This window comes from Salarias fasciatus, chromosome 5, assembly GCF_902148845.1.
Source record: "Salarias fasciatus chromosome 5, fSalaFa1.1, whole genome shotgun sequence".
Lineage (NCBI taxonomy): Eukaryota > Metazoa > Chordata > Actinopteri > Blenniiformes > Blenniidae > Salarias > Salarias fasciatus.
The window spans coordinates 17,581,349-17,596,607 of NC_043749.1; the positions used below are offsets into that span (position 1 = coordinate 17,581,349).

A 15,259-nucleotide genomic window follows, 5' to 3' on the forward strand; every position below is an offset into this window, starting at 1 on the left:
CCGTCTGTGACACGGAAAGGGGGGAAACTGCCCCAAGAACCACAGATTTAATGCTTCTGTCAGCATCACATCACGCCACACATCCTGTGTGTGTTTGCTGCGAAATCTTTAAAATTCTTGCGTATTAATGATTGACTCAGAAAGTCCCGCCGCATTGCCAAAGATGATAAACACTTTACATTCGCACTGGAAACACACCATTTCATTTGCCGTCTGTGTTGTGGTATTTTTAGGCCGCCACATTGTTGCTGACCTTTACTTACATCCCCAACTAACACCCCGAGATTTGCGCTGATTAAAATGACCTCACACACAGCGTCTAATCTGTGCCTTTCTCTACCTGCTGGAGACACAGACACACACACACACACACACACACACACACACACGTATACGAGTGCCTTGCCAGAAGTGTCCTTGAGGTGGGTCAGATGTTTCCACACTGGCTCGATGAGACGGACCTGTTTCTGAATCGGGACTGTTGATATGAGCTGAACTACAAACACGCACGCCGGCGGCATTACAGAGGCGGTTGGAGCGCCTGCGGCCGGGAGGGAGATATTTTACTTTGTCACTCTGGGTCACATTGGCATGAAAGTGACTTCATTAAGTTATTAATCATTTTCCGACGGAGGACTAAACCTGGCGGCATACCAAACTTGGAGGAAGCAGACATCACGGCACATGACAGCTATGGGGCCGGGTCAGAGGTCAAATGCGATGTAAGAGGTTAACGTTACTGGAAGTGGAGGCGTCTCTTCAAGCCAGTGACAACTGACACACGTCTGATCAAATTTATTACACAGCCAGTGCTTCTTTTTTTTTTCCAGTCCACTCTTTCCATCTCTCAAAAATAACTCCCTGACTCTGAACTTCGCTCTCCAGCTTCATCCACTGGATTCTGAATCGAGAGCAGCTTCTTTCTGGGTCTTTGCTTCAGACACAGCTGTTGTATTTCACGTTTGGTCATCCAGCCAGTTTTTCTATTAAACTAAAAAAACAAGCCAAAAAACAACTTGACAGCACTTCGCCTTAAACAATCCTGTTTTCATGATATTGGAATTGTCTTTCCATATGTTGGAATTCCTGGTTTTCATTTCATTTTACCTTGGGATTTAATTCAGGTTATTGCCATATCTTTACGTTCAAAATCGGCTTAATATTCTTGTTCTTGTTATTTTTCTGGTGATTATAATGTATCACTAGACTGTAAAACCATGTAAACAAAGTGAGCAATTTTTTTCCTACTTCCCAAGTATTTCCTAAGTTTCCTTCTTCAGGAAGCTTTTCTGAAACTCACTCTTTTCATAGCAAAAAAGTCATTTTACCAGCAAATATTTCTTTATATTTTTATTGAAGGTTACACAAGCACTTAAGATTACTGTACTATGTTGCAACACAACAGCATGGAATGGACATGCTGTTGTTTGCATCAGCCTTGTTCTGAATTGTTTACTATAAAATACAATGTTAGTACAACAGTGTTAATAATATCATGAGAGGGATGGAGCAGAAGTGTCTCGCCCTCATTGTTTTCAAAAGAATTTTATCACAGTGAGGTGAAAAATAGCAAGGTGAAATGTGGAAATCATCAAACGTGGTCACTTGTACCATGAAAACTTAAGTCATGTTGCTTTGAACTTTCTTATAGGATGAATCCTTTACAAAATCAATAATACCAGCACAGATTGCTAAACTTGACAGCACACTGGGAAGTTCCACTTTATTTTAATCAGTTTGTTTTAATGAGTCAGCTCTCAATCCAAGCTCTGTGAAGATCGACAATGCAAGCTGATTTGTTTGGTAGATTGTTACTTGAAAATGGTTATAATGTCTCTCTTCTAGAATGACGTAAGCTGCCTTCCCAGAGGACCAGGCAAAGCACGTAAAGTCAAAACTCATTTCTCACCAAACATCACATTTCGGTGGAATATCAGCCTGTCCAAATGACTTTTTTTACTTTGAAAATAAAAACTAGTCTAAAGTCTCCGGTAACCACTTGTAGCGTTTGCATTTTGTGAATTATTTGTCACTGAAAACATATTTTAATGTCCTCATCTCTTGTTTCGTTATTGTCAAATGAAATTTAAATAAAAACTTTTTGACAGACCATGAATTAATGGGGTCAGAAAGCTTTAAGTTTCGACATTTTAACACCGTTATTCGCTGTCCTGCACTCAGTCACCTACATTCCAATCGATGAAGTGATTTGATGAAAGGGGAGGGCGCGCGCGCGGCGGAGCGCTCCGGACAGCTGACGCACCGGAGCTGCGCGGCACCGCGCGCTGCTGCGCGCATCTTCATTCCCGGCTGTGGGAGGAAAGGTGAGCACAGCAGCAGTCCCATCCTCGGAGATACTTGTGCCACCGGGCTCGTCTCTCTTTCATTTGATTTTTTTCACTGATTTTTTTAATGTTCGTGTAACATCATCAGATTGAGTTTATCTCCTTCCGCTATTATTATTATTATTTTTTATTATTATTATTTTAACAGTCGGGGCGCAAAAAACTGCGTTGAAAACGTAAATCATAAAAGATTTCTACAACCGAGGAGACTTCTAGAGAAGGCATGAAGATTATGGATTTACCCGGAGACAGTCCGCTCCCCGGTATGAGAGAATTTAACTGATGGAGTTTATCGCCTCTTCTGATCGGCGTGAAGTTGCTTCTGTCGACCCATGATGGACGCGGGACGGACGTCCGGGACTCTCACACCTGACCGCGCAGCCTGTGCCAACACATGAAGAAGGGACACCTGCTTTGTCTGCTGAAACGTCGGGGCTCCTCGGACGGCGCCGGGACGATGGGGGTCAGAAACGGGTCCAGAGCCCAGCAGCAGCAGCTGCTGCAGCGCTCCAGACCCATCTCCAAACTGTACTTCAGCTTCATCCTGCTCCTGCTCATTTTCACACCCAGGGTGGACTCTTCGTGGTGGTGAGTGAGAGCTCCGAAGGGGGCATTTGTTGATGTTTCGTGTGACTGCTCATCAGGAATGTGTTAACCATTTAGAAAGTTGTCTCTATTGGATACAGCAGAGTGAAGGTGCGCACTGGGAAACCTAGAGTTCAGTTTGTTTACTGTGCTTTAATATTTAACTTTCTTCCATTTTAAAACTTAATAAATTGGAATATTTCTCCTCTTGCTGCTTATTGACAATACTTCCTGGCACAATTAAAATGTCTTAAAATATTTTTATTTTTCTTCACCTCTGTATGGGGATTTTCTGAACTTGTACTAGTCTTCTATTGCTTACCTGAAACATGAAGTGAGATGTTCAACACAGCAATGTGTGTTACAAGGTTATGAAGATTAATGGTGTTAGGGAAGGAGGGGGGGAGGGGGGGTCTCCCCTATCCATCCATCTTGCCCAGGGTAAATGGCAGGTGCAAGCAGTGGAGCATGAATAACTGTCCCTTGATGATTTCTCTTGAGGTTTTTAAATGCCCAGAGGAGAAAAAAGAAAAGAATAGAAGGAAGAAAAAGAGGAGAACTGGTTCCCCTGTAATCCCTCTCACCTGAAATAGACACATCTTTTGAGAAATGCATTGGGTGTCTACTTTATATAACGGCTCCTTGTTTTCTGATTCGTATCCTGCACATTCTAATATTCTCTTTCTACTCTTTTTCTGTAATGAATTTAAATTGATGCTGCACCTATTGTCCTTAATATTATGTATGGATGGCAATTTCCCAAGAGGGATGAAAGCATATCTTATCCTATTTGCCATCTGTAATCTTTTTGTAAGAATATGTAAATTGTTGCAACAATAAATAAGTAACAAACTCTGAAGCAGCATCATTGATACTTAAATTATCCTGGTTTGTGCCTATTTTTAACCATAGTGGTCATTTAGATGAGGACTGTGAATCTTCCTGCACAGGACCTACTTCTCTCTCTCTCTCTCTCTCTGTGTGTGTGTGTGTGTGTGTGTGTGTGTGTGTGTGTGTGTGTCCCCTCTTGGAGACAGTCAGGGGTCTTTTGGCACGGCCGGTGTGTACAACACACAATAAACACAAGTAGTGCTTCTGTTCTGCTTTACTGCTCCGACGGAGAGTCTCAGTTGGACCGGGACTGGGACGGCCATAACAGGAGTGGAAACTGCCTGCTCCGTCTGTTTCTGTCTCGGTGGCCAGGCGACACAAATGTGGCCGCGATTAGGGACTATAATGATATCCGGATGGAGAGTAGAGCGTGCAGGCTTAGAGAGGGACGGGGAAGAAGGCGAGGCGAGGCGAGGGGGGGGGGGGGGGCATCATATGGTGGATCTGTGAGGCTGAGAGGGGAAAGGCCTGAGTGCCCACTTGTACTGTAGATGACTGTCCTAATGTCCTGTTGATAATGACCCCCCCTCCACTCAGTGTCACAATACCAGCAGCATGTGACCCACGCCCTCCAGAGTCGCTAAAAAGTCAAGGATTATGTCTAGGGGGGCGAAAAAGCAGGAAGCAAAGGCTTTCCACTGAACGTGAGGAATTTAATAATCTCTTCTACATCCTGAATATCTGAGACTTCAATGGACAACAGGAAAACATGCACCCATGACTCAGTGACATTCTAGGAATTCTATTGTACGAAGTGTTGAATGGATGTTGAATTATTAGAATGACACCAGCTTTGCATGCACCATAACACTCACTCAGACACAACACAAGGTGCAGATGGCAAAAAAAAAACAGACTTCTTGATGATTTGGTAATTGCTTGATTCAACAAAATACACATTTTAGAACTTACACTGATTTAGAGGCTTTGGACATTAAATACGATCTACATGTATGCAGCATTGTCATGAAGTTTCACAAGATAAAAACAACAGGAGTTTGACATATAAGTTAAAAGAAAAGAACATTGAATTCTACAGTTACCACAACCCAAAGCCAGAGATCGTTGCAAATTCCATCTTTCAAACATTTATCCTCCTTCTCTTCTTCTTTTGAAGCCTAATTCAGATTTCACCTGCTGAGTCTTATTGAAACAGATGTTTTCAGCAGCTGTTTAAGTAAAACACATTGATTGCTCATTCACACCGTAAAAATCTTTGAGTGTGACACATTAGCCACTTTAGAGTGCCCTGTCACCGTTTTTGCACACAATGTATGAGTGTCCTGATTCATATGCTGCTTGTATTATTTTAATTAATTGCTTAGTTATCAGGAGGAAACGATAGAAATAAACAATATTTCTGGAGCGACTGGTTGGAGTCCGCCCTCACTGGCCAGACATTGACGCGCCTCATCATTTTGTGCGTCAGATCAGTGAAACTAAACAAAAAGGAAGAAATCGTGAGTCACTCAGATTCTCAATAAGCTGATCAGAGTCATTCGGTCAAGTTTCCCAGTTTCAGAACATGAACTACTTGGAAGAAGTGAAGTTCACTTTATGTATGAAATTCATGCAGTGTGTGTGTGTGTGTGTGTGTGTGTGTGTGTGTGTGTGCAGGTACATTGGCGCGCTGGGTGCCCGAGTGATATGTGACAACATTCCCGGCCTGGTGAGCAAGCAGCGGCAGCTGTGCCAGCGCCACCCCGACATGATGCAGTCCATCAGCGAGGGGGCCAAGGAGTGGATCCGGGAGTGCCAGCATCAGTTCAGACACCACCGCTGGAACTGCAGCACGCTGGACCGGGACCACACGGTGTTTGGCAGGGTGATGCTGCGAAGTGAGTGTGCTCGTGTGTGGGCCTCGATCCGCTGCGTGGCAAGAGGTTGTTTATGTCCGTGACACTCGAGTTAATCATCCTCGTAAATGTCTTCTCTGTTTCCAGATAAGCGGAGAATGAATAGGTGTCCCATTAAATCAACTCCGCTCAGGGATACAAACAGAAAGAAAGATTGTTGTGGAGTTTCTTTTTTTTCTTTTTCTTGTTCTTTTTTTCTATCTTCTGTGGAATGAAAAGAGATTGGGAAAGTGGATGTTCTCTGAAAACAAGTAGCAGATTGAGAGATCCACACTGGTGATGTATAAACAGTAATAGGAGATGTAAATATTTGGGTAGATGTTTCTGGCAGCCAGACAAAGCTTTACTCCCTGACATATCGCCTGTGTTCTGCTTGGTTGCGTGAGCAGGAATGAGAGCAGGAGGAGGGTGGGACAGCCAGACCAAATAACCCCCAAAAAAATCTCCTCTCATCTGAAATGAAAACACTGCTTAGCGACTGAGAAAGCTGCCATCTGTGCAAATTAAAAGGTGAAAGGAGAGTCGGCTGGACCGGGATGCTGCGGCGGCTACTTCTGTCTCCACCACCCACCATACATGGACTGACTTTGAATATTCTCATTAACAGCCGCTTAGTTTGATAGCAACATGCCAAACATGGGCACAAGAAGAACATCTCCGATCTCTCGAGTCATATAAATAAAAATGATTGCAATGCTTTTCATTCCTGTTCCCGCTTCCCCAGGCAGCCGAGAGGCAGCGTTTGTGTACGCCATCTCCTCGGCTGGAGTGGTCTACGCCATCACCCGGGCCTGCAGTCAGGGGGAGCTCAAGATCTGCAGCTGCGACAACAGCAAGCGCGGCCAGGCCAGCGACGACAAGGGCAGCTTCGACTGGGGCGGCTGCAGCGACAACATCAACTACGGCATCAAGTTCGCAAAAGCCTTCGTGGACGCCAGAGAGAAGAAGGAGAAGGACGCCCGGGCCGTGATGAACCTGCACAACAACGAGTGCGGCCGAATGGTGAGCAGGAGCGTTTCTGGTATGAATACTACAAATCGGAATGGGTGGCACTCATATCTAATTTACTTTGTTTAAAAAACACAAAACTGATTAATCTTCATTTTATTCAAACCAAATAAGAACATGTAGGCATTTTGGCCCTTTGAGTTGGTCCTTTGCACATGCATGTGCCTGGGATTCAAGGGTGGATTCAAGTTGAAAGACACCACCTTTGGTGGAGCTTATTGTAATGGAGTGCAAACAACAATCCAAAACCCAAAATCACACAATCATGGAGATCACAGGAGACTAGCGCTGAGGCAGTGGAAGCAACCAAAACACAGACCAAGTAGCAACCAGAACACACACGAAGACACTGAATATATAGCACAGCCGCCAGGTGAAGACACTCACACGCTCACAGGTGAAACACATCAGAGCAGGGAGCAGTAATCAGACACAACGAGGGGAAGTCAAGGAGCCTGAAGCCAGAAACTCAAAAGAACACAAGAAACTAAATGTGTGCGGTGACAGCAAGTATGGACTCACTGGGCCGGCGTAATCATGAGCAACAACACACATCATCTTTTAAATTCAGTTTCTGCATAAATGTTATTTTTATGTTCTTTGATGATTTCACTGTATCATCCCAAACAAGGCGAAACAAGAGATAAGACAGTTTATTGGAATATAATAACTGTAAAATGCAGGCAACTGTGTCCAAATGTAGGGTAGGAAAATGAAAAAAAATAGATATTCAGGTAAAGTACAAATACTACTACATCCGCCTCATGTTTAAAAAACAGTTGACAATCAAACAGTTGTGTTTGTAGGGAACGAAATGAAAGACTGCAATCATATTAGAGTGTATACAGAATTTGTTTTGTGCAGTTTCTGTCATGTCTAAATGACTCCAGACAACCTACAGTTTGAATCTTCTTTTTCGTGAAGTATTTAATGTCAACCCGATGCAACAGATGCCACAGTATTTTATCTGCTCACTGCAGACTCAGTGACGGCACAGTTGTGATAAACGTGACAAGTTGTTCTTAAGTTTTATCATGAAAACATCTGCATAATGAGTATCTGACGTCTACCTCCACAAGAGTGAGACGGACTTCCTGCGGAGACAAAAACATTCAGTAAATGAAGTTATGATATAATAAATGACTTGCATTTTATTATTATTATGGGTATATATTCATTTTCTGATTCTTGTAAAAAATGGCGAGTGAATGATTTACTTCTGATGAAGTGGCCTTTTTGTTTTTGCAAAACATTTTTCAACCTGAATAAATGTTAGATGAAGAAAAGTAGAAATTGATTATATTTAAGAAGCTATGAAACTTTTTTTGATAGAGCACAATGAAACCCTCAGTTCAAAAAGAAAAGAAAAATCTATGAAACTTCTTAAGGTAAAACGGAGAAAGAATATTGATCCGTCTGTGACTACAAGTGTGCGAGCTGAACTGATCACACTGACATTGCGCCACGGGCAACATCACCGGTTTAACACCCGCCGACCTCTGACCTCTGCTCTAGGCTGTGAAGCGCTTTATGAAGCTGGAGTGCAAGTGTCACGGGGTCAGCGGCTCCTGTTCTCTGAGAACCTGCTGGCTGGCCATGTCTGACTTCAGGCGGACCGGAGACTACCTCCGCAAGAAGTACAACACGGCCATCGAGGTGACCGTGAACCAGGACGGAACGGGCTTCATGGTGGTGGACGGCAACTTCAAGGGAACCACCAAGAACAAGTTAGTCTACGTGGAGAACTCCCCAGATTACTGCCTCATGGACCGAGCAGCAGGTGCGTCAATGAAACGAAACCCTTTTGTGCTACATTGTTGAAATACTTTTATTTCAGTTTTTAAATTACTTGTAAAGTCAAGTTTAGAGTGGAACCTACCGTGTTATCCTGACACTTTGTTTGTTAGTTTGCTAGAAGCGATTTATGTATCAATATATACTGGCACATACCATCATTGACCATAAGATGCCATTGTGTGACAATCGAATGCTGCTACAGTATTTATTAAAAAAAATAAATAAATAAACTGAATAGAGCTCGAGTGTCTGAGGAACTTGTTAAAGACTGGCAAAAATGAGAAAAACTGCTAAAAAAAAACTGTTAGAGAAAAAAGAATCCTAGGTGAAAAGCACAACGAGAGCTGAAGAAACGAATTCTCAGATGATTCTCGAACAGCAGAGGCTGGATGAGGATAATTGATGGTGTAATTATTTTGATTCTGTTTTCTGTTGCTGTTCTACAGCGGCATATCAATGCATTTTTATCGATCAACAGTTTTTGCCCTCAAAAGGTGCCACATGAAACATTTTTTCTTTATACGTTGTTCATAAAAATGCAAATGACTTCAAATAACAAGTGGAACCAAACAAATCAACTAACAGTTTTGACCCTGTGTTCAATACCAACACCATACCAACCAAACTCAGCGAGTTTCTCAACTTGCCCCGGCCTGTTCGGTATTTCAATGCAACGCCGTTTACCCACTGAACCGATTCTGGATCGCTGACAGTATTCAGACCAAACATAAGAGCCATAGAGCGAAAACTCATAAAACCAGGCAAAAGACAACTTAAGTAACTCAACACTGTCATCCAATGTACAACAGAGGTAAAAACTAATCGAAAAATCAAATGAATTAATGTCTTTCTTGAAAATCATGGGCATCACAGTGAAATACTGTATAATTAGAAAAAAATTATTCAGTAAAACACCACAAACTACTCTCTCATATTTCCATTTTAATGACATTTCAGTGCACTGTTTTGACAAGGTAAACAGATGTTTGACCTGGAGTTAGTTTCACTAAATCTATGAGTGTTAGCGACTCCACCACCGAAGACTCGCATTCCTCCACAGCTTAAATTTCAGTGATTTGACCTTTAACATCCCCTTTAATTCCTGATGTTTGTTTTGCCTTGTTAGGCTCTGTCTCTTCCTTCCAATCCCGCCTCTTCAGCAGAGCGTGAAGTTACTAACTCGGTGGTAATACGTACAGAGGGCTAACAAGTGCTCGCGTCTCTTCTTCCACTCCTCCCTGCAGTTAGCTTGGTTGCATTTTGACAAGCAAGGGGGGTAATGAAGGTGTGTTCCCTCAGAGCAAAAGCCTGTCTTCCCTTGTTAAAAGGTGATCTTAAGCAGAGCCCATGACCCTCCTCATCACTAATCTCCATTGTATAGGAATTCACAGCCTAAGGATACATGCAGGCTTATTTTTCAAATCCTTCCTTTGGTCAATATTAAGCTCCACTCCCAAGAGCCTTAGGGGAATAGCTCCTCTTATCTTTTTTTCTTTCCATCAGGGATGCTCTGTCATTAGATGCGCCATCTGATCTTAGGCTTAGATTTTACACCTGAGTACATGGAAAAGAATCATGTTGGGGTTTCGGCACAATTTTGTCTGGAAGATTAAACCCTGCCGAATTAGTGTGAGAAAAACTGAGAAAGCTTTGGGTTTTCAGCACAGGCATCTCGATCGCCGCTCAGCGCTGGTCAGCTGCCAGCATCTGCTGTTCTGGACGTCTCTGTCACCACTGGAGGCTTTCCAAAACATAATTAAGCGGAGCTGATATGTGACCAGGGCCACCAGCAGACACCAAGCAGAGCAAGAACAAACTGAGGCTGCATGTGTGATGGAGATAGGAACACATCATTCTAACTGAGTAAATACAAGTCTGGAGTAGTTGCTTAAAAGTTAGCAGTATTTTATGCTAATATTATTCCTGATAACTGCGTGTGTGTAGTGAAGAGGGGTCACAGTGTTATCACGCTGTCCTGCTGTCCTTCTATCCTCTACAGCCTGAAGATTTCCTGGCTCTCGTCACTCTGGCAGCTGCTTTACTGTAAAAACTTGCGCTTCAAGCAAACACCAAGCATTGCTTTATTTTGAAAGGAATGGCATTTTGATTTAAGTTATCAGTTTTTGTTTGTGCAGTGATGTTGCAAAGTGGTAACCTTTGTGTCAAGGTGAGATTTATCACACTGTGAATTGTGAATAAAAATTATTCACAAAGAAAAGAATTACAAAATGAAATTGTGTGGAATATAATTTATGAAACAAGTATTGACCATGTCATTGTAATTTGGCCATTTCGGTGAGGGTCTCATAGTCATTGTATGACTGAGTCCAGTTGGCTTGATTCGCTTGCCTTGAGATGTTTCCTACCTGGACACGCGAGAATATGCATAGATTCAGAAATAATTCAAGCAGTGAGCTCAGTCATCAAGTTTCATGAGAGTAATAATATTGTACTTTCTACTGTAGCGTGCCTTTCTTCCAATCCCAGCAGTTTTGTAATGTTATTTTGTGAAGGAAATGCAGGAGACACAGACTAAATATGACTATAGACAACAGTATCAAGTATCAATGACCGTTTTTCTTTTGTGCAACTGAAATTGTTTCCTTCTTTCATTTAAAAAAAAAGCTCTTTCTTTTTGTCTTGTCTGAATTTTACACAAGTCTGAGATTCTCTAATCGTGACAGGATGACATGAAATACATACGGTAATTGCTCAAAGGCCAAGGCAGGCCACCATACGAACATGATAATAAACAAGCGTGTCATCGGCATAAAGTCGAAGATAACCCACATTGTTTATATAGATAGTAAACAATGGAGGTCCATTGCTCCAGACTGCAAGTCAAATTCATCTCAGAAAGAGAAAAAATGTGGGGGGGGTTTTCTCCTCCAAGACTGTGTAATTTTTACTCTTTTCCTCTCCTCGCAGGCTCCCTGGGCACAGCAGGCCGAGTGTGCAACAAGTCGTCAAGGGGCACAGACGGCTGTGAGGTCATGTGCTGTGGGCGGGGCTACGACACCATGCGTGTCAAACGTGTCACCCAGTGCGAGTGCAAATTCGAGTGGTGCTGCGCCGTGGAGTGCAAAGACTGCGAGGAGGTGGTGGACATTCACACCTGCAAGCCCCACAAGAGGCCTGATTGGCTGGACATAACCTAGGCAGGAAGGGCCAGACCAATCACAGCGCGCGGTCCTGTGCTGAACGACGAACTCCTGGGATCTCGTAACTCTAATACCTCTGGTTTTCTCTGCTTGGACACTTCCTGAAGTTAAGACTTCACAAACATTCATGAAATGGTGGTGAACTGGAAATTAGGCCCAGTTCCTGATCATGTGCTGCTTTAAAGTGTTTATAAGAACAATATGTCAAGCCTTTATAAGACAAACTTTGAATCTTTGATATGAAATGGCTGAATATTATATTCTGATGTACATGCACCCTTTGATGAGGCAGATATATGATCCAATGCCTTCGTATTTTATAGTCTATTAAAATGGAGTGAGCTCAAGAGAAGACCAGTAATATTTAGTCTGACCTGAAGGAGTTGAAGGGAGGGGATGAGGAGATTTTTTGAGATATTGTAAAATCACTGACATTATATCAATTAAAATGACTTCAAGTCATTGTAAGGTACTTCAACAACTCACTTAATATAAAGACACTTGCTGCTAATTAGTGCAACAGTTGTACTAAAACAGAGTTAGAGGGCGTTTTTCTTAATTAAAGCCAGATAATCACACTGTGAACATAAAAGAGCCACCGACAGGAGATCGAGCAAGGACTTTTAAGGTAAAGTGGCGGCAATCTCACCGCAAAAGAGTGCTGGAAGAAAAAAGAAACACAGGAAAAAAAGATGACGGCTCATGTGAGCTTTGAACTGTTTTTTTTTGTTTGTTTTTTTTTGAATGAGTGTTGCTGCATATCTGACCATCTGTAACAGATCTAACACATTCTGGTTGTGTCATGGAAAACTTTCTCATTTCTACCTCGGTTTCTTGGTCTTTGTTTCTGTTGTCACTCACAACTTCAAGTATCTACCGTGGGCCATGTTCAGAAAAACAGCAATACAGCAAGAACTAACATGGTTTCAGAGTATTATTGTTGGCACTATACTTTGTTGCCAAAATAATGCTAAATAGTCAGGTTAACTTTTGTGACACATTGCCTCTCACCAACAATGACAGCAGCTTCACTACATGGGCCAGTCATACACATGAAATCATGCATTCAGAGGATTAAACTCTCTTTAAAACAATAACATTTTTGACATTTTTGACTATAGGAGGGCTGTAGTGGACAGCATGCTTGCCTCAAAGTGGCTAGCCTTTTAGCATAGAGTTTGCATGTTCTCCCTGTGCCTGTATGGCTTCTTATTGGACACCCTGGCTTCCTTTTCAATTAAAAAACATGCATGTGAAGGTAACCTGTGAGTCTGAATTGCACATGTATATGTGGATTGACAGCCTGTCCCTTCATCTGGGATTAGCTTCAAGCCTGCAACCTTAACTCGGACGAAGCGAGTGTGATGGGTGAATGGATGAATCTTAATGTACTTATGAGGTTGCAAAGTGCAATGTATACTGCTAATCCAGACCAACCTTCCTGGTACCTCAAAGGAAAGCTGTGCTGTGTTCACACTTGTGTTTTATTTCACTTTTTTGGACATTGGATCAAAAGATGCTTTCACAGAGAGTTTCACAACAGCACTGTGTGCAGGGACAAATCAACACTGGGATCATTTCCTTTTTTAAACATTTGAGAACTTCTGATCATTTATATATGAGATAATTGTGTTAAATGATGAATGCAGTTCCTCTGTTCACACCAGTGTAAAAGGTATTGATCTTCTGTGTCGTTCATTGTGGTGGATTTCAGCTTACGGTGCATTCATGCTGAGCTCAAACATTACCAGCCTTCCATTCAACACTAACACGCAGCTCTTCTGACCTCGCTGTTAGCCATTTCTCATTAAATGTAGTGCATGCTGCTACACGTCAATAAATCCTAACTGAGGTAACTGAACTGAGGTTTCAACAAATTGTAGATCTGAAATGTTAAAAATATGAATGATTCATAAAACTTATAAGATCTGTTTGCTCCTTTTACCGCTGCCAAAACAAATTGTCATCCCTAGATTTGATGGATTTCATTTAAATGCAAATAAATGAAGCTTTTCTCACTGCTTTGTCTCGAACATAAAGCTCAGCACAGCATGTCTCTGTCATCAGATTGTGACAAAACACTTTAATAATGCAATCTTATGCAACCCGGCTTTCAGTGCTCCACTGACTGCTTTGTGAAAAATAAGGCACATCGTGATCAAAAGCCAAAATGTTGCAAAAAGAGCAATGAAGTAGCTACAAGCCACGAATATTTGACTCTAACATCTGGTAATGCGGCCAGACATCATGTTAGGCCACTGGAGACACGACCCTCAGAGAGGTTTATAGATCTAAATGAATCTGACAACAAGCTGTGAACGCTGAAAGTCAACAAATTGTTTCAAGTCCACGTAATAAGAGGGCGAGCCAAAGTAAAGTGCCTTGAACAAGGCTAAATGACACACCGAGTCAAGAGTTAATTGCAAGCAAAAGAGGCTGTTTGGGGTGTAAATGAAGAGCATGCTCTCTGTGTTTTTCTTTTAGATTACAGAGGTGAAAGCTGTTCACACAGTGGAGGTCGAAAATAAAACCAGATTTTAATTATGGTATTCCATCATAAAGTAGCATTATTTCGCCAATAAAATTAAACATTTACAACTCAAGTCTGCAGGAGTTCTTGTTTTGTTTTTTGTTTTTTTTTCTTCCCACAGGAATAAATATATATTAGTTATTTAAGATTCATTTCACTGAAGTCTATTTTTAGCCTCATTGTGATATTGTTCCCATGACTTTGCACGCGGGCAGTCAGGGTTAAGTGAACCAGCGTCCGAGTGAGTGTGTGACTGTCTGAGGAGGTATTTTCACCTTGGCAATGCAGATCTCAAAATATCTTACTGCTTCTATATTAAACCTTGTCGATCCACCCTCTGTCTGTCCTGTTAAGAGACCTTCTGTTCTCTTCAAGCTTATATGGTCTGTGACACGGCTTCAGATGTGCAAAAATACCACAACAAACCAGGTTTGTGTTTGAATGCTCCGTCACTTCAATGTTCATGTATGTTTTGGGGAGAACTGTTAAAAAAAAAACAAAAAAAAAAAACTGAGAATGTCATTCGATGTGTGGGACGTCTTGGAAGTGAGTCACTGTCCAGTTGGAGAAAGTCACTCACTGTTCACCGGAGCTGCGCTCAAACAGATTCTTAATGCTTTGCTGATCTTCAGATTTGTCACAGTACCCGTGGCACTTTGTCCTCCACCGTGTGTGATCCGGTTGAAGTCTGTAAAAATAACAGGAGTGACATGGCGGGCATTCTCTGCCATCATAGTGATATCAAACGGGCATCTCAATGTAACAACATTACAGAGCTAAAACGGTCCCAGCGGACGGCATGCTGCTACATTCAGGCTAAACCTGACGAGCGGCATGAAAAAAGACAAAACAAACAAACAAACAAAAAAATCTGTGTTTTGACGTTTTTGCACCAAACATGTTTAGTTTCTCCATTTCTGATGAGTCCTTCAGGTCCAAACACTGCACTCCTTCCAAACATGACTGATATCTGTGATCTAAAGCAATACAGGAAACGCACTGAGATGTATACATTGTGAAATTGTTGCTCTCTAGACTATTTAGGAAATGAGTTGAAAATGTTTGGCGCAGCGTCTTCGTAGGTTG

At 42.1% G+C, this 15,259-nt stretch overlaps 1 protein-coding gene across 1 annotated transcript; it reads left to right on the plus strand.

Annotated features, from left to right (window-relative positions):
* The first annotated feature begins 2,490 nt into the window (after positions 1–2,490).
* LOC115389146 (protein Wnt-2b-A-like) lies at positions 2,491–12,318 on the plus strand. Its single transcript, XM_030092580.1, has 5 exons — positions 2,491–2,933; positions 5,439–5,659; positions 6,402–6,679; positions 8,201–8,465; positions 11,411–12,318. Exons 1-5 carry the CDS (start codon positions 2,740–2,742, stop codon positions 11,638–11,640), a joined length of 1,188 nt encoding a protein of 395 aa, XP_029948440.1. The 5' UTR covers positions 2,491–2,739; the 3' UTR covers positions 11,641–12,318.
* Positions 12,319–15,259: the final 2,941 nt, after the last annotated feature.